Genomic DNA, 19,310 nt, shown 5'->3' with positions numbered 1-19,310 from the left:
TACTACTCGTTATTTGGTCCACACTCCTGACCAGCTGGTGGCGGTAGTGTTTCCTAAAGCTGTTTACCAACCGCCAGTTAAAAAAAACGACGAAGAAGAAGTCCGGAAGTGATATCAACCGTTCTGCGCTGCCTGGATACAAACCGGAGACTCTCCAACGCGTTCTCCCCGCTACACGGGCGCTATGACCGGAGTTCGTGACTGTGCTGCAGCGAACCGTCCCGCTTGAGGTCCGGGGAAGATGCCTCTGGCTCCTGCGAACCAGGCCCAGCTGATCCGGTCCAGTCAGAAGGATGAATTCTACCGGAGCCTCCTGAGGAACAGCGCTAATGAAGCCTGCCAGAGCGTCGCAGGTAACCGATCTCTGGCAGATTCTCCTCGGTTTGGAGCCAGAGCCAGAAATCCACCTGCTTCTGAAATTCTGTCTGCTTTACTCGGAAAACTGACTGTCAGTCAGCCCGCTGTCATGTTTTCCTAGAAGGAGCAACAAACTTTTTAGTGAACTTCATCTTTCTTGTCTCTGTTGGGGAACAAAGTGTAGGTCTGTCTGTAGGACATTCAAAAGGGAACATGGTGGCCTTGCTACGTGAGCGTGATTTGATCACAGGATGGCTGTCAATGCTGATGTTTGAACAGGTTGGCTGATATCTGGTGTTTCATGCTGAGTTGTTCCCATTTCAGTTTAATTCAGAGCTGTTTTATTCACCCCAAAGGAAAATGACATATTGTCATATTTCATGTCATCCAAGCACATTCAAAAAGCTGTTGTGGATGGTGAGGCTGTGGAGAGGAAGAGTCTCCACTAGCAGTCAGTCTTCCAGCGAATGTGAAGAGGCCTCTGACTGAAAACTGTTGCTGTCTGTCAGTCTGACATGGTAACTGCTCAGTATCAGGCAGCAGAGATGACATTCCACACTACAAATGTCTTTGGTTCTCATGAAGCACTGCTGATCCATCTAATTTGTTTTTGCTGCTCTCTTTGTTTTCACTCTCTGTATGGTTAGAAAGCTGAGCAGAGAGACATTAGAGTCGGGATATGACACTTTTTTCATTGTGATACATGAAAGGGATGGTTTGAACTTCGTCCTCATTTTCTACTCCTCCTGGATTTGGGGCCACAGTTTACCTTTTTGACCTTTGAGACGTAAATACCCGTGGACAGATTGCCCCACCTGAGCTGTGGATCTCTGCGGTTGGTCCAGAGTCGCCGTGGGCCTCTTGGCTGCATCTCTGACCAGCTCTCTCCTTGTTCAGCCTGGAAGTTTGGGTGGACGGCCTCGTCTTGAGCAGCACTCTGTGAAATCTGACTTACGATGCTGTTTGCGCTTCCTTATTCTTAACATATGTTAACACAAAACGTATTTCTGAATCGTGTCTAATTTTCTTACTACTTCACAATTGTATGTGTTCGTCTTTCAAATGAAATTTCAATGAAATATATTTATGTTTATATTTATATTGTGTGAAAATGTGGAAAAGTTAAAGGGGCCACTGTAGCATTTCCTTACATTGTGTTTTTAGCGGGTTTACAACGACGTTTTATCGTTGCTGGTAATTTTCAGATGAAGAGTTGTTTTATTTCCTCTTTTTCTGCAGGATCCAAACACTGGCTGGACTGGAGGAGGGAGGTGGAGCTGCTGTCAGACTTGGCTTACTACTGTTTAACCACGCTCTCAGGTCGTTATTTAATTTAAAAGTTGAGCTATAACCTCATCGAATGAACGAAGCCGGTTAAACGACGGATCCGGACTGTGCTCAGGTTTTCAGACTCTGGGCGAGGAGTATGTGGGGATCGTCCAGGTGGATCCCTCCCGTTGGCGGATCCCGTCCCGGGCCAGGCGCTGCCTCTTCGTCCTCTGTCACGCTTTTGTGCCGTACCTCCTGGAGAAGGTCCTAGTGTGTCTGGAGAACGAGCTGGAAGGCGGGCCGGAGGCGCGGCGGCGCCAGGCGACGTCGGCGGCCTGGAGCCTGGAGCACTGGCTCAGGATGGCGGCGCAGAGGGCGGTGGGGCTGCTGACGGAGCGGCAGAGGAAGGCCTGCCAACCGGCCGTGTTTGTGGTGCAGCAGAGCGTAGCCCTGCTGCACCGGCTCCATGTCGCTCTGTTCTACATCAGCAGCTCCTTCTACCACATGTCCAAGAGAGCAGCTGGAATCAGCTACGTAAGTCAGACCAGACACTGACTGCTCACCAAATACTTTCCATCAAACAAAGTCTGAGTCAGAACCAAAGAGCATCAGTCCTGTTGATTTCCATCTCTACATTAACACTAGAATTCAGTAAATGATTTAACCTAAATGTTTTGGGGTATTTTCCTATTACAGTTATCTATCTATATATTAGGAGTTCAGTGACTGTATTTATTCTGGAAAATTTGTGATTTTCCAATCTTTTAAAAAGCCTGACCTGCTGATTCTGATTTTAGTCAAAAGCACTTTTTTTTATCTGAAATGTTGCTGAATATAGCAATAAAGTCACTGAGTTGGCAACAGTGATTGACTGTTGTTTACTGCAACCTGCAGACATGACCAGGTGGGCGGGGCCAACAGTCAGACCAAAGCAAAAGAAGACAGAGGCTGATTTTAAGCCTTTGTTAATCGGTTAGTTAGATAAACTATTAATTTTTATTACTGGGTGAATAAAATGATAAAAATTCAAATGGAAAGTATAAAATCTTTATTTTCTTGAAATTATATTTGACATACCCATTTTTAGTATTTTTTCAAATTAAATTCAGTTTTTAGTTTTATGTACTTAAATATTCAACGTGAGGTTGAACGTACTATCCATATGATTCCATTTCGATATATTTCCCCCTGAAAGAAACTATTTCCTGCATGTAAGTTCAGTCTTCCGGTGCTCTTTGTTATGTTTTAGGATGTAACTTTCAATATTTTCAGTCAGACGAAAACAAAACACCAATAGGGAAGTAAATGTTGAGTTGTCAGTGGTGTGTGTGTGTGTTCAGCTGTGTGTGACGACGCCGAACGCTGATGACTCGTCCATTAGGAGAAGCTACCGGCTGCTGGGTTGCGTATCTTTTCTCCAGCTGCTCGTCACTCTGAGTCTGCAGCTCAACAACCTGAGGCAGAGGCAGAGAGCCAGGAAGGAGTGGCAGCTCTACAGGAGCCTCAGGTAGAGCGCCACAACGCCACACGCTCACTTTCCTGGTTGAAACCATTCTCAGCCATTGTAGAGGGTTTTTTTTGGATAGAAATGTGTTAATTAAATGAAAACATTGTCATAGAAGTCCTTCATAAGAGCTTCCTGTGTGTAATTAGTCCTCGGCCCCCAGCGAGCTCCGCCTCCACGCCCCGACCTGCGCGCTGCATCCTCTGTCTGGAGGCCCGCAGGAACTCCACCTGCACCCCCTGTGGACACCTGTTCTGCTGGGAGTGCATCGCCGAGTGGTGCAACACTAAGGTCAGACTCTGGTCCGCTCCAGACCTGCTGGACGTCACAGCTAACCCACCTCCATCCAGCCGCAGAGCATTTAGCCCTCAAATAATCCAAATATAACAAGTTTAGATTCATTTAGAAAGAGTTCACAAATCAGTATTTGGTGGAATAACTGTGAGGTTTTCAATGCAGCGGCCTCTTAATTTTCTCCAGAGATGTATAAAATGTGTGTGTGTGTGTGTGTTGTGTGTGTGTTGTGTGATCCAGGCCGAGTGTCCTTTGTGCCGGGAGAAGTTCTTGCCTCATAGGCTGGTGTTTCTAAGGAACTACAGCTAGACGTCCAGCTGGAGCACACAGCTGAACTGAAGCTCATCCTAATGTGTGTATTCAGTTGTCATGGAGACAGAGCCCTCCAGCCTGCTGAGACTCGTCCGTCTGTCCTGAAGAGAACAGGACATGTTTGGATTGTATCAATCAGATGATGGAAATGTTGATATCTGGGAATTCCAGCGGTGATTTAAATGTTCAACTTCATCGGATCATTTCTTCTGGTGTGTTTTGTTTGGATATTATTTTATGCGCTCAATTTATGCTATGAGCATGTGCTTATAGTCAGCATTATGATTGAGAAAAAAATACTGAATGGATGATGAAACAATTGTTTTAGCTTGTTGTAGTTCTAAAGTGGACCCTTTTTGGATCAGCTCTGCTGGAAGCTCAGGAACTTTATTCATGAAAGATTCTGATAAATGTAGTTTTTTCTTTGACCAGCTAATTAAAAAACAAACTTTTCAAGTTTTAAGGGAATCATAAGAGGTTAGTTTGACGGATTGTTCTTGTGGAATATTTTCAGCGTCATGGTAACATTAAAGATGAACTCAGATCTTATTGTGTTTTTGTTGTGAAAAAAATCCAATATTTCAAATTCCTATTCAACTTTGGATACTTCATGAAAAACTCCATTCTGCAGTAAGTAATTACATTTAGAAAATAAATTTCCTAAAAGACTTTTTTCTTGTTGAAAATATTTTAATTTGTAAGAGCAATCCACATTTTAAATAAATGAGCCTTTGTACTGATGTGACTCTGGTTTAAATAACATTTCTACCATTTTTATGAAATTGTTTTGCTTTGAATTCGCTGATAGCAATGATGCTGACGTTGGCCACAAGTTCACTAAATATGACTCTTCCTGATTGAATTTTAGACCTTCAGTTAAGTCCACAATTATTCATACCACTAGGAGGCTTGGCATTAAAGTAATCTTTTCATTTTTCCAAACTGCTCAGCAATTACAACCAGGCCCTGATTACGGTTTTCACCAATTTTTGACTTTTTCTTCTTTAGCTGATCCTTAAATTTACATCACATTATGTTTTTGAGCAATCCTAACAGAAACCAACACCTTGGTTGGATAAAAAATCTGAGATTATGTAATATCAAGATTATCAGTGTTTAATGTGTTGGATATGAAGGCGAATAATAAATAAAAAGAAATTCTTTGGGTCAATAAATTGGCTCGACTTGCCCGTGAGAGTCAGTGTTTGGTTCTCCAGTCAGATCCGTATGACTGCTGTCTGGTGATGTAAACACACACTGGAGTCGCCAGTAACTTCTGATCCCAATCAGAAAGCATGTGAATGAAAACAGGAGGCCAGATTAAGTGCAGAGTAATTCATTGTCAAGTAGCAGAAAACGATACACCAGTCACACAATACATACCAAGTAGTTTAAATATTGTACACTCAACTTCCCAAATCCCATCAGACGCAACATGTTACATGCACACATGAGCAACTTCTGCCGAAAATAAAATAAAAAAAGAAACACTCCACACAGACCCACATGCTATCCTGTCCCAGAGACTTAGAATCTCACCCACACGTTTTTAAGAAATTACTCCATGTGTCGTATTGCTCTCAGCGCACATGTTGCTGTTTGGTAAAAGCCTGAAAAGCACGTAAGCTCTTCAACAGCACAAGCAGTTTAAAAAATAGATTTATATATATATATATATAATTAAATAAAAAAAGCTCCACCACGTGCTTCTCTAAAACATTGTATAATGTGCTGCTTCCCATCTACACACTACCTGAACACACCATAACGCAATTGATATGGAAGACCATTCCTGCTAGACTGGATAGATTTAATAAAAAATAAAAAGTTGGAAATTAGACTAAAAGATACACATTTCTGTTGTAGGTCACTTAACATTCTCTCTTTATATCAGATTGTCACCTTCTCATTTTTCATTTCGGTTTCTTTGTCACTTTTTATGTGGGAAAACGCAAAACATTTGACAAAAATAAAAAGCTTTTCCTACTTCCTGCGTCTGCTGGTGTCACCGGGCGGGAATGGGTTTCGACAGATCTTCGCCTCATAACTTAAAGTGTCAAAGTCCAAATAAAATGAAAACATACGTGATCCAGGCTTCATTTACAGCAACATAGTTAAACTCCTGTGAGTAAAACTAAAAATCAAACTGCAAAAATGTACATTCATTTGTAAAAAATAAAATAAAATAAGACAGCATATTGGATATTGTGTTCACTGGAAAGTTTTCAGCCCTGTGCTACTAAAGAAACATCCAAACCGGATCTTAGTTGCTGTGCTTGAAGCGAATGCTCAGGAGGATTTCTTAGGAACAAACCAAAGAGAATCTGCACAGTCGCCTCTCTGAGAATGTCCAGATTCTCAGAGGCGACCCGACAGCTCGACACAGCTGCACTCTCAGCTGATATTCCAGCTAGTTAAGCAAACGTGAGCCAGCAGAGAACGACTGCAACACTGTGAGCAGCAAGCGGTTAAAGCAGCAGAAAGAAGGCGGGGCCTAGAGGAGAGCCAGGAACTCTCTGCATGTGGAACCAAAATTTTTCTTCAGGGGTTTCATTTCACATCTAGTTAGGCTGGAAATTATTATTATGCCTGCAGATTTACTGGTAGTTCTTATGTTTGCTTTAGGTTTAAGGGTTATGATTGGAAGCTGGCACCAGCTCTTCCTATAGCAGGGCCACCAAAACGGGAAATGAAATTAAAATTTCTTTCAGTTGAACAAAAAAGAAAAAACTTGGTAATCAGTGGAAAAGCCTTCACTTTCTCTTTTTATATTTCTGCATGTTTTCGCCTCCATCTGTTCTTGATTTTTAAGGATGTGCTTCACATGTTAGAGGTTGGCGGTCCTCTGCTCCATCACCCTAATCTTTGGTTCCGTCAGATTGACGTCCCGTTGAGACGTCCAGAAGGTTACGTTCAATCAAAACCTGCCAGGGTGAGTAAGTCGGAACCTGACTGGACGTGTTTTACTTGTCGCGGTTAATAAAACCCAGCAATTCATTTCGAAGGTCAAAACAGGTCAAAGTCGATTTTTCTTTTCTTCTTAAATCTCTTGACAGGTTTATTAATTAGCTCCAATTAGACATTTATCAACGAGTCAAATGAACTGTTTTAAATTAACTGAATCCCTTCGATGAATTGTTGAACAGCAGGGTCAGAGGTGTGTGTGTGTGTGTGTGTGTGTGTGTGTGTGTGTGTGTGTGTGTGTGTGTGTGTGTGTGTGTGTGTGTGTGTGTGTGTGTGTGTGTGAAAGTTCTGCTGGTGACGAACAAGGCTAAGCTGTACGTTTACTGAAACGCATTCACGTGTTTTTAAGCTGATCTGGGATCTGACGTCACTTCTTGAAAGTAAAGAATGGTAGAAGAGTATTTATCTTTTTCCTTTTTATTTTATTGGAGCTTCTTCAGCCAAGCCTCTCGTTTCCATAGCGACACCTTAACCACTGGCCAATTTAAAATAAAGAAATCCCCCTACTTATTATTAAAAGGTGATATTTTTAAAAAGCTTTTACACAATGCAGGATCTAGCAGGTGGTGCTAGCTGTGCTGGATCTTCAGCCACTTCACCTAATGTGCTGAAGTTTACATGCTTCATCACAAAAATGTAACAAGACCTTGTGTTTGTTCCACAAAATGCATAATTCGCCCACTTTTTGCATTCGTTAAAGAGCAAAATCGTGCAAATCTGGATCCTAGAAAAATACAAAGTTGGAAGTTTAGGAAAAAGTTGCAAAAGGAAGATGGAGCAGAAGTTCTTTCAGTCTTTGGTTAGGTGATGTGGAGAAAGAAAAGTAGGAGGACAGAATCCCTGAAGAGCGCCCGGTTCACTTCAAAGCGATGACTCGATACGATGTCTGAGCTGATGAAGCCCCCAGAGCGGGACGAGGAGAGAACGCTCCCGTCTGGAGGAAGAGCCCTTGGTAGATCCAAGCCAACGATGCTGGTACAGAGAGGGAATGTAATGATGCTGGTTACCTGGAGACAAAATGCACCGTTCCCTGGTGCAGAGGAAGAAAGTCAGACTCATCCCAGTTCAGTCTGCGACAACGGGAAGCGGAGAGGTACCCTCAGAAGCTTGGACTAAAGTGAAGGCAGCAAGTTTCCAGGAAGGTTCCTATGGAAAGCAGTGAAGGAGGATGAGCTGTGTTGGTTCTCTGCTGGCTGCTGCTCTGATAACTGAGCAGAGGTGTGTGTGTGTTTTGACACACACACACACAGCAGCAGCATTCCTTCAGGGTCCGCTTCCAGCCAGTCATCTCTTCCCTGACTTCATGTAGGATGGGATGGCTCCTCGAGCCGTCAGACCCTCAAAGCGCTTGTAGGTGTAGTTGATGAAGACCCAGTCCTTGTTCTTCAGGTCAGCCTCGCTGTGATTGGACACTTGGGTGGCTGAAGGAAAGAAAAAACAAAAACACAAACAGAAAGGGGGTAAACCACTTTCCCGTTCGGGCACAAAGTGTATCAGGTAACCAGAAAACGGGAGGCTTACTAGTTGGAGTGAGGATGTCCGAATCGGGGAACTCGTCGAAGTTGGACGTGTCGTCAATGCTTTTGATGTTTATGGGAATGGCAGCAGGTCTTTCTCTGCAGGACGAGAGGAGGAGAGGGTCTGCTGACTGGGAGACACAGCTCATTTGAGACGCAATCAGATTAAATGAAACGCACAGCGGACTGAAAAACGTATCGCCAGGAAAGGGTTTCATATGAGGCCAAGTCCAGAATTGTTAATCATTTTCTTGCAATAAGCAATAAATCGATTAATTGCGCGTAAGGGTTTCATATCTTCATTTCTATCACAAAAATAGAAATTAAAATAATTTCTCGACATGATTCACTGTTTTCTCTTTTCTCTCTCTTTCTACCAAAAACTGGATGACAAAAGTCACTTTTGTCTCATCTAAACATTGTTTTTTTAGGGGCAATTTGTTTACAGGAACTTCTTAATTCATTTATGAAGCATGTTATTTGTTGTTTTGTTTATTTTTTTTCTCAGCTTTTTGCTTAAGCCACACCTGTCTGATGCCTCCATGGGCATGTGCCAATCCAGCCTGTATGAAAAACCGTCATGGTTTTCACATTTTCAAAAATCGCGCACACGGCTTTATGAAAATGTGAATACATTCTTAATGTGCATACAGTTAAGAAAATGTATTATTTTCTCAAACTAAACATGTCTGAAGATTCTCAGTTCCTGGTTTTCATATTGAAGAAGACTTAAAGGAAGCCATTTTATTTTTAAAGGTCACCTGCAACATCTGAACTGAAAGGTGAAATCTCAATAACTAAGAATGATTAGCTGTGTTAAATGTAATGAACATGTTTTGAACCGGCCACCGACTATCTTAGCTTGTGTAAGGGAGCACAATAGTGGAGCTGTCCATAATTTCCTATGGATTATGCATGATGAGCCGATAGCCGCTTGTCCTCATCCAGCTGAGTGACTGACGTAATTCGTCCATGTGAAATTTTGAGCTTGTGCATGTAGACGTGCACACACTGGCTAATGCAAAAACACAAGTTGAAAAAGTTTCAACCTTTCTCTGTTGTTTGTCGCTCCTGGTGTGTGGAGTCCATTACTGAACTGAACAAGGCTTTTAGGTCAAAATAGGTAGTTTGATTAATCTGCACTATGCAAAATTAACACGTTGAAATTTTCAGGTTCATGTGTTAATGTTGACCGCTAAAACATAAGACATCCATGTATAAACGGCAAAGTCCCAATTATACTGAAGACACAGAAGTCTTGAGCCGTGGGCTGAAAATCTGAACATCAGCATGTGTTTGGTGGCGCTGAGCGGCCAGCTGTCCTACCTGATGTGGTCGTAGTCCACCCCCTCAAAGAACGGGTTGGACTTGATCTCCTCCACGCTGGCAGCCCCGATCCTGTTCTCTTCCTCACAGCAGAACCTGAACACGCACATCTGATCAGCAGCTGGAACGCTTTACGGCACATTCTTTTACAAATGAATAATGAATAAGTTTCACCTCTACTGAAACTCATTATTCAGTAAAGGTGATGCAAAGTGAATGAGGTCTGTTCTCCTGCCTGAGAATGAGGTCTTTAGCCTTCTCTGATATTGGCACTTCTGGGGGAAAGGTGAGCGTCTCTCTCCAGTTCATCACCTTCCTGTAGGTCTCCTGAGGCGTCTCGGAGCAGAACGGAGGGTACCCTGCAGCAGACCAGCCGTTCGTCACATAACACCCCAACAACACTGGTACACAGTGGCTGGCGGCCCCAGCATTACCTATCAGCATCTCATACATGATGACACCAAGGCTCCACCAGTCACACAGCTTGTTGTATCCGTTCTGCATGAAGACCTCGGGAGCGATGTAGTCTGGGGTTCCCACTGTGGAAAAAGCCTGAATGAGAGGGAAACAATTAAAGCACATTTGTTATCACAAGATAATAAAGCAGTTTAGACTAGAAATGAGGGCGGAGGGAAACAGCTGTAATGAGTCAAAGTTTCCCTGACAATAAGATGCACAGACAGTATTGTGTGGTGCAACTACCACAATTCTGTCTGTTGAGTTCCTTCTTTGGGTGAACAAGCTGCACATAGTTCCAAGGAATCCAAAGCATCCCATTCAGTCCTTTAAAGGCCATTCAGAGTTATGACTGAATGTGAACTTAGACATTCCTAAAGTTCCCATCACTTATCTGGTGCCAAAATAAGTGATGTCACTTATGTTTGCTTAAGTGACCAGATACCTGGAATACCAGGTACCAGGTGCTGGAAGAATTACATTTTCATTCATGTCAACAGCAGGCTGCAGTAATAGCACACAATCTTTACGGGTAGGACTTAAACGATTAAACAGATTACTCGTGATTAATTAATTACTAAAATAATAATTGTAATTGATTAATCATTAACTGGAGCATTGTGATGCAAAAAGAGCCATTTACCGGGGGTTTAAAATTCACCTGCTCTGACATCGCATTTTAGACAATGAAATGTTTATTTTCTTGAGGAATTTAATTATTTGTTTATTTCCACCTCTCAATGTATTTCTAATATTGCATAAAAAAGGCTTAAGTGGTTAGATGAAAAGTCTGAGGAATGGGCCATTTTTTTAAATAACCGACTGAATTGTCAGACTCATCTATTACCAAAATAATCATGACACCATCAGGCCTACAGAGGCTTTAGAGGTCATGTTGTCTGTGGGAGGAAACTGCTGCAGAATTAACCTAAAGGAAATAAAGTAAAAACTGAGAAACTTTCCAGATTAAAAGTCTGTCGCCATAGTAACACTGACTTCCTCCATCAGTGACCTCATCGGGGTCAAAGATATTCTACAGCTTCAGATTTCAGATGTTGGGGTTGCTCTCCGTCGCTGTGTAATTGAATGACAGCGTGATTAAACTGTGCTCTGTCGAGATGTGCTACCCGTCGATCTTCGCTACCTTCAGGTGCTGCTGCATCTTGATCATCAGATCATGAGCTGCTCTCAGCCACTGGCTAATCACAGGCTAATTGTTTGAACCCAAACATTGATTACTTTCTCATACACACACACCAGTTCAGCCTGGAAGTGTGAATAAAGTGAACTTGATGCACTGTTTTGTCACAAGGGCCAATTGGATTTGTATGATTGAACTGAAGGAGCCTTGATATGATATGTTGTAGCTTGATGGTTTGGTTAAAAACAATATGACATATAAATGACGCAATATTGCTCATGTTAGCAGGTATTCACATATTCTTATAGACAGTCTAGACAAAATACCACTTCCTGTAACATGCAACCAAAATGTAAATGAGGTGTCGTGAGATCTGTTCAGACCTACCAGCTGCCTCCTGTTCCTCTTCCAGGTCTCAGCTTTCCTCTTAGAGTTCATGTTCTGAAAGGCTGCACAGACAAACCATCAGTTTCTGAGGATCAACCTCACTATTACTTAAAGACAATTTATTATTTTTATTTTTTTTAACAAAACAAGATTGTTTTCCTTCACTTTGCCTTGTTTGACTAACTGAAAAAATAAAGCTTATGATGAAATTTTTCTCTTCCATAACACATGAGTGAAGATTAGCATTGGCTCTTCTGCAGTTGCCAAAAGATGCAGGACAAATTGTCTAACAGAAATAATCTAAAAAGTTTTCAAAATGATTCCAGAAAGCACAAAAACAAGCAAAGCAGCCATGCTGGTTACACAGACAACACTAGAAATATAAGTACGCATCTTTAGGTTGCAGAAAAATAAGAAGAACTAGATGAGGCCTATTTCAATAAAAAAAAACATTTTTGCACTTTGCCTCTTAGGACAAGCTGAAATATAGCAATGTTGTTGCAAATTTTATGAAAAAAAAATGTTAGAAAGCCTTAACATACTCACCTTTTGGAAAGGTCTGATAAAGGTGTCAAGTTACCACTGTTTACAAGTCTTAGTCTTTTGTCTGTCACTACATCAAATTAAACACAATGCACAAATGCAAGCAGCCAAGGATGCAATGATGACGGCAACGACGGTTGGAAGAAGTAAAGTAAAACTTTGCCTGACTTTGCTTACTGAGGTCACTGGGCAGGCTGTGATTCAGGTTTTTGTAGAAGTCTGTGCGGTGAGCCTTCTTCAACCCAGTGCACAAGCCGAAGTCTGACAGCTTCACGTGACCCTGAACCAACACAGGACGAATTAAAGATAGGATTAGATAAGAGCCACAAGCTGGAAACAGTAGAGCTGCACATTACATCAGTGTCACTGTATGCGTTACGCATAATCCGAAAGTTACTATCGTAAGGAGGTAATTCATCCTGAATAAAGCAAAGGGCGTAAAAATCACAGACAATGTTTCAATTCTGTATACAGTAATGCTGGTAGATAATGGTTGGACTGGACTCACTCTGGCGTCCAGCAGCAAGTTGTCAGGTTTGATGTCTCTGTGGATGAAGCTCAGCTGGTGGATGGAGTCGATGGCCAGCACCGTCTCTGCAATGTAGAACTGAGTGGCTTCCTCTGACAGAGTGTCCATCTTCATCAACAGAGTCATCATGTCTCCTGCAACAGACAGCAGGATGTGCAGATATCCAGTTACATCTCTCCTTTCCTCAACAAGCTGAAAAACCAAACTTTGAACTGAAAAGCTATTTTTTCCTATGAATGAAACACTTCTATGCTGGATCTGTCACTCTTCAAGAGGACAGGAGCACGGAAAGTAACTTGGAACATTTAGTCCCATATTTTTGATGTGTTTATTATTCCTTATTTTAGCTATTATTGTTGCTGTTATTGGTCACTTTATGGAGTGCATTTAGCATTGTTCAATACAATTGAATCGACATTCCTTTTTTTTTTTTGTAAAAATCTTCACAAAGTTGTACCTCCAGGGAGAAACTCCATGATGAGGTAAAGGTTCATCTTGTCCTGGAAACTGTAGAACATTTTCACCACCCACAGGCTGTCTGCTTCCACCAGAATGTCCCGCTCAGCACGGATGTGGCCCACCTGGAGACAGCCAATGCTTCAGCTAAACCCAGTTGGTGCAAAGGAACGTACCTGTGTGTGTGTGTGTGTGTGTGTGTGTGTGTGTTTACCTGTTCTTTCTCCAACATGTCAGCTTTACGGAGTATCTTCATGGCGTAGACGTGCCCCGTGTCTTTTTTCTGCACCAGGCGAACCTGCAGACAGAACAACACAAATGATGATCTGAAACAATTTTGTGAAAACAAAAGGTCCCCTCTACAAAAGACTAAGCTGTTACAGATAACATGATCTCAAGAATAAGTTGCTCAGCATGATGATAATGGATCACAACAACTTTGCTAGAGTAACAAGAAATGAATGTTTGACATGGGGCCTGTAGCGCATTAGGCCTGTCCAAACAGAGTCCCTACCAGGGTACATCTGCTAAATACTGATCAGAAGGGGCATATTGCATTGTTACTCATGCTTTTTGCTGGTCTTTTAACACATTTTGTTCTCGAATCTTTTTCACAATCGACAGAAGAAGTAAAAATGTACCTCTCCAAATGCTCCTCTGCCAATCACCTTCAGGGACTCGAAGTCCTCTAGTCCCAGCCGAGTGCGTTTTAAACGCAGGAACTCCGTTTCCTTCCGGGCATGCTCGGAACGCCGGATACGTTTCTGAAAAACAAGCATTTTAAGAATGTTCAAACGATTACTGGCATGCCTGATACACAAACAACTGGAATTTTTAATGATGAAAACTTCATTTGCAATTGTCCAAACCAGTATATATTATTTAACCTTTCACAAATTAAAATACATAATATGTGCATTCATCTGCGTTGGGTTGTAGAATCTCACCTCTTCATCAGCCAGCCCCTCCTGATCCATCACCTTCTCCAGCTTCTGCTGCCTGTACAGATCAAGTTCATTCAAATGAACTGCATTATACAGGGAAGTGCTTTACACCATAAAAGAGTTATACAAACAACACACAGTCATCGACTGAGAAACCAGAGACAAACTTAACTGGGGATTCAGAACCGACCAGAACCAGAAGACCTAAGAGGTCTGGAAGGTTGATACAACAACAAATCTTTAACACCACATTGTTAAAAACTAACAATAGTATTTTAAAGTCTATTCTCTGAGCTACCAGGAAGATTTACACCAGGAAGATAGATTTGCTCTATCTTCCTGGTTTTAGTGAGAAAGTGAACAGCACTGCTGTACATCAGCAGCAGCTGTTTGGTTGATTTTTTGGGTAAAATATTCGAATATGCAGTTGCAGTAATGAATGTGTCTAAAGAAACCCATGGATGAGTTTCTCTACATCTCGCTGAGACATCTGTCCTCTAATCCTGGAAATGTTCTTCAGGTGACAGAAGGCCGACTTTGTAAAAGTCTTTATATGGCTCTCAAGGTTCACGTCTGATTTCAGATTTCAGGCCTGATCACTAGTTTCCAGCTGTAATAATTGAGTCTGTGTGCAGACAATTGGCCAAACGACAATATTTTTTAGCTAGCACATAGTTTTTTCTTCTGAAGGTTGTTTTTAGCAGAGGCTAAAGCCATTTGCTTCCAGTCTGCAGCAGCCTCCACGCATCGGTCATGTTCAGCCCCAGTCACTGATCTGGTTTAGAAACTCATTTGCGCAAACATGTTGTATAAATAATCTAACTGGATACCAACTGATCTGGATTATAAAAGAGGTGGACAGAGTTATGAAATCAGGAAGTGTTTCAAGTTGAGCAATGAAAACCAGAAGATTGGGAAGTTCTGTGTCAACTCTAGGTGGCAGTAAAACAAGCCCACAGCATCAACCCTCCCTCCACCATAAAGCATTAAAACATTTTACTTGTTGCAATGGCTATTCACACAGTTTCTGGATTTTTCACTTAGTGTGGAAAAGATAAAACAATAAAAATGAAATAAATTATTAAAGTACTTTTTCAGAACCCCTTTCAGCCCTCTTAGTACAGCATCACTGGTTAGTTCACATAACATCTACATTTTGAAATAAAATAAAAAAAATTCTTGCATGTATTGCATAAATAAAAGCCCAAAGAGATGATGAGCAGCGTACTCTGTGATGCAACCTGCCACAACAGGAAGCAGCCCTGCCCTTACTTCATCATGACATAGCCCACATCCTGATGAAGCGTGTTTCTCGTTTAAGCTTAAAAAAGCAAAACAAAAATCAACTATGTTTCTTTCAACTTAAGATGGATTTTCATAGAAATTGTTTACATGTGAAATTTTGTAATAACGCATGAGCGTCATGTGCAGAGCTGAAACATCTGAATCTCACCTCATCTCTCTCTCCTCATGCTGAGCAATGAGGTTACTGTAAAAGTTCTCCAGGGTCACTTTGGCCATGGTGACCCGTTCCTTGGTGTGGTTACTCATCGAAGCACACGAGCTCTGGCCAGTCATCGCCATACTTCGCCTGGGAACAAACCTTCAAGTGAGGAGAACAATGGAGACCAGCGGTCTTCACAACCAGAGCTTTCATTTTACAATTATACATAATATCAAGATAGTTTTTTGAACTGTACAATGAAATAATACAGCAATTATATTGAGTATATTGAGTTTATTTGAATCCCATTTAAGTCCTAAGAATACCAGGACAATAGACATGGAACCAGGGATGCTCTCACTGATACCCCAAGGGCAATTTAAAATATTTAGTTAACCTACAAATCATGTTTGGATTGTGGTAGGAATGCAAACCCAGAATGCAAAGGGAGAACATGCAAACTCAATGAAAAAACCCCAGGCTGGGACTTAAACCCAGGACCGCACTGTCCTAATAAACACTGCGATAAAGCCTCACAGGTTTTATGCCCATTTTTACCTTTCTTGATTCCATATTTTAGGATATAACCCGTACTGTTTCAGAAAAAAAATGTGAAAAAAGGAATAATTTTGGTGGGACACGGTGGCTCTGCCTCAGAGCCACGGTGTGAACACCACCGTGTGTTCAAGGTGTGTCAACACCTTGAACTATTCCACTCTTAATGCCATAACAAAGGAAAACAATAGAGGTCAGTAGGTTTGTTAATTTGGATCAATGAAGTAGTAGCATAACACCAAACCTGCAGAGGAGAAATATTTAGCAACAAATTGTTGGAAAATGTAGAAAGGTTTCGATCAGGGACCGCTAACCCAATTGGTTTCAGATAAAACTGAAAGAAATCCACTTGTATGATCTGCTATGAGCTTTCAGTCCTATTAAATGTTTTGAACAATTTTGGGAAGAATTTTAAGCAGATGCTGGAAACGAGGCTAAGATCTCAAACAGACCAAAAAAGGTACAGATAACTCTGCATTAAATCAGACATTCTGACAAATGTTAAAAGAAGGGGGAAAAAAACTGGTCACATAGTGAGAGATGAAACAATAATGTTACACAAAAATTAGGAAATCTTTTTTTGTGCAACACCTGCTGCTAACTCCATCCCAGAGAGATGAGACAGTTTCACATGAAAACACAGAAACAAAGTGGTAAAAGACAGAAAATCAACACTAATCTTCTAAATTAGTGGGAACTGAAGCACTTACAGAAATTAAAACGACTAAAAATACCCAGCTTCCTTAACAGGAAATACACACTTATTTTTCGACTTTATTGGAAACTGCCCGGCTTCTTAAAAGAAAACTAAAACCAAGCCAAGTCCCAGCTCGATAAGGTGGAGGAGGAAGCCGGGCTGCTGTATGGAAACAATAAAACTGAGCCAGCCACTCTTAACAACCGGAGCTCGTTTCGGTAGCAACGGACCAAAAACACTCCTCCACCAAGTTCATAAACGTGAATTAGGTAGCACTTCAAATCACCATTTGACGCCCTTTAGCACCCTTAATCATATTCAGAGACAACAAATGTATATTTTCACCAACTTCCAGGTTCAGAAACCACTGTGTTTACCTGCTAACATCAGTTTAGCTTGCTAGTTAGCTTCTAAAGTTCCTGGCTTTAAAGTTCACAGCAGATGTAACGACGATTCCGGAAAGGCACTTCGAAATGAAACCGACATGCAAAGACATCCCATGCTTTCCTAATTTAGACCTTTATTTTGACAGTCTCCAAGGGAAGCTCTGCGTTTATTTAGGTTAACTGCAAAAGTTAAAGTTCTCTGAGCAAACAGCTAAGTGAAAGTTAGCTGGTAATCGTTAGCTACCCAGTAGCACACCTAGGAAAACAGACAACTTTTATTTTATTCGACAGTTAACTACTTTAAAAGTTCATCACGCCAACTCAGAGCGCCTTCCTCTTGTTTCTCCACGGTCAGGTCTTTGTTCGCTTACCTTGATCGAAGGTGCGGTAGCTGCTCTCTCTCTCTTGTTCTGCTGAGCATGAGGGCGGCGCTCGCCCGGTCTTTGAACTCAGTAAGACACCTAGCGGCTCCAACCCGCCCTGTCATATGATGACAGACCTGTCAACACTGACTTGTTAGCGCAACCTCTGCATTTATTTATTTATTTTTACAATATCCAAATATGCTTAGGAATGGCAGCACATAGGTGTGAGCAAATTTTTTTGTGAGGCAAAGATGTCTGGACAATAGTTAACTATAATAATTTAAAAAAAAGTAGAAAGATGAATTTCAAAAAATTGGAGCAAAGTTATTTGATGAATCCTCCTTCGACATCACAAAATAACGTCTACACTAAAGAGAGGGGAAGTTTTGAAGATCGTTTCTGCCATAAAATATTTCAGTACAATAAGATAGTATCTCAAAATAATGAGATAGTATAGCAAAATAACGACCTTAATATTATTATTATTATTATTATTATTATTATTATTATTATTATTATTATTATTATTATTATTATTATTATTATTTTATCAACGTTGCAGAAACGGGCTTCCATAGGTGAAAGCTGTAAATCTGAGTTAAGTTATGCAATCAATTTTGTCGTTTTACAAATTACTTTCAATTTGGGAGGTAAAATTATACACACAATATTTCAACTGCAAAATGTGAATCTTTAACTATTTTATCTGGAAGTAGTTCACTTGATAGCTATGAGGGGCATATAATGAAATGTTTAATTGTCTAACAATCTGTAGAAGGAAATGCATTCATAATAAAAATGATCATCAATACATGTTTTTTTCTTTCTTTGTCATTCTTCCACCACTAAAAGAGGCAGAAGGATTAGTTGGAAGATGCATTACTGTAAGTGTGGATACTTTGCCTGAATTTCAAGTTATACTTTATTGCACAGAAAATCCCGGTTTAAGATTAAAAATAATAATAATAATCAAGATTAAGTGAAAAACATTTTATAAAGCAAATGCCTGTCAGAAGAAGCTCTTTGTTGCTCCAATTAAGTTTACAATTACAGTCTTCCTAAAATGAGCCAAATGATTTGAGAGTGTGAGGTAAGATTAATGTCCTAGCAATAAAGTTAACATACATTATCTGAGTTAATCTCATCAATAGTTGTCAGAATCTAACATACCGGCTTGAGAAATAAACCTTTCAAATAGCTGTTAATATCACTTATGCTGACTTTGTTCACTCCATTGCCTCACAATGAAATTGTGAGGTCTTCACAACTTCATTGCTGTTGTGAAGGCCTCACAAAGTCTCTAAGGCTTAGCAACCAAAAAGTAACTAAACTAAAAGATTTAAGTCAGTTTATTTTACTGCACACCACTAGAGGGCATATGTGTACCAGGGGTGATGATCGTTTTTGTGCAGTTGAGCTGTACAATCAATGAATTCCCTTATTGATCTCCAGCAGTCTGTAGGAAAACAACCAAAACACAACACACACACACACGCACGCACACACACACACGTACACCTAAAGGCCATTGCAGTTCAATTAAATTAAAAAATACCTCATTGAGCCCAAAGGGAAATTAAATGTTGTTGCAGCTCATATCAATCTAATGTTTTTTGAAGAGCTGTGGGCTGGATTGATCTCCTGGAGCTGCCTGTTTACAGCATATTTGAAGAAGCCTCCGACTGAAGACAATGTTTTGTTTTTTTTTGTTTTTTTATGTAAAGAGGATGTTCTGGGTTGTCCGTAGTTTTCTTGATTTTATATGAAAAACAAAATTGGAGGGACCAATTAAGCAAACAGTCATGGTTTTGGACAGTGGAAGGAAATGATAGTACCTTGGGAGAACCTACACATCACATGCAGA

The 19,310-nt window shown here is 40.9% G+C and overlaps 2 protein-coding genes across 5 annotated transcripts; one reads left to right on the top strand and one right to left on the bottom strand.

The window, feature by feature from the left end:
• Positions 1-108: 108 nt before the first annotated feature.
• pex10 (peroxisomal biogenesis factor 10) lies at positions 109-5,070 on the top strand. The gene is made up of 6 exons (XM_055048710.1): positions 109-353; positions 1,597-1,677; positions 1,760-2,160; positions 2,967-3,133; positions 3,280-3,421; positions 3,665-5,070. The coding sequence occupies exons 1-6, from the start codon at positions 242-244 to the stop codon at positions 3,731-3,733; spliced, it is 972 nt and encodes a 323-aa protein (XP_054904685.1). The 5' UTR covers positions 109-241; the 3' UTR covers positions 3,734-5,070.
• Positions 5,057-17,559, bottom strand: stk38a (serine/threonine kinase 38a). 4 transcript variants are annotated; one of them, XM_055048706.1, is made up of 14 exons: positions 17,453-17,559; positions 15,453-15,590; positions 14,003-14,054; positions 13,697-13,819; positions 13,270-13,353; positions 13,057-13,180; positions 12,579-12,733; positions 12,239-12,350; positions 11,528-11,589; positions 9,978-10,095; positions 9,779-9,902; positions 9,544-9,639; positions 8,222-8,316; positions 5,057-8,121 (listed from the first exon to the last, which is right to left on the bottom strand). In XM_055048706.1, the coding sequence occupies exons 1-14, from the start codon at positions 17,500-17,502 to the stop codon at positions 7,985-7,987; spliced, it is 1,470 nt and encodes a 489-aa protein (XP_054904681.1). In that variant the 5' UTR covers positions 17,503-17,559; the 3' UTR covers positions 5,057-7,984. The 4 variants fall into 4 exon arrangements, with proteins under 4 accessions (XP_054904681.1, XP_054904679.1, XP_054904680.1 ...); XM_055048704.1 differs by having other exon boundaries at positions 15,453-15,602; positions 17,453-17,556; XM_055048705.1 differs by having other exon boundaries at positions 12,248-12,350; positions 15,453-15,602; positions 17,453-17,556.
• Between the last annotated feature and the right edge of the window lie 1,751 nt (positions 17,560-19,310).

Source organism: Poeciliopsis prolifica, unplaced genomic scaffold (genome assembly GCF_027474105.1).
Source record: "Poeciliopsis prolifica strain line A6 unplaced genomic scaffold, Auburn_PproV2 SCAFFOLD027, whole genome shotgun sequence".
In the NCBI taxonomy this organism is placed as follows: Eukaryota; Metazoa; Chordata; class Actinopteri; order Cyprinodontiformes; family Poeciliidae; genus Poeciliopsis; species Poeciliopsis prolifica.
The sequence above is the reverse complement of the archived record's forward strand: the minus strand, read 5'-3'. Positions and strand labels throughout refer to the sequence as shown.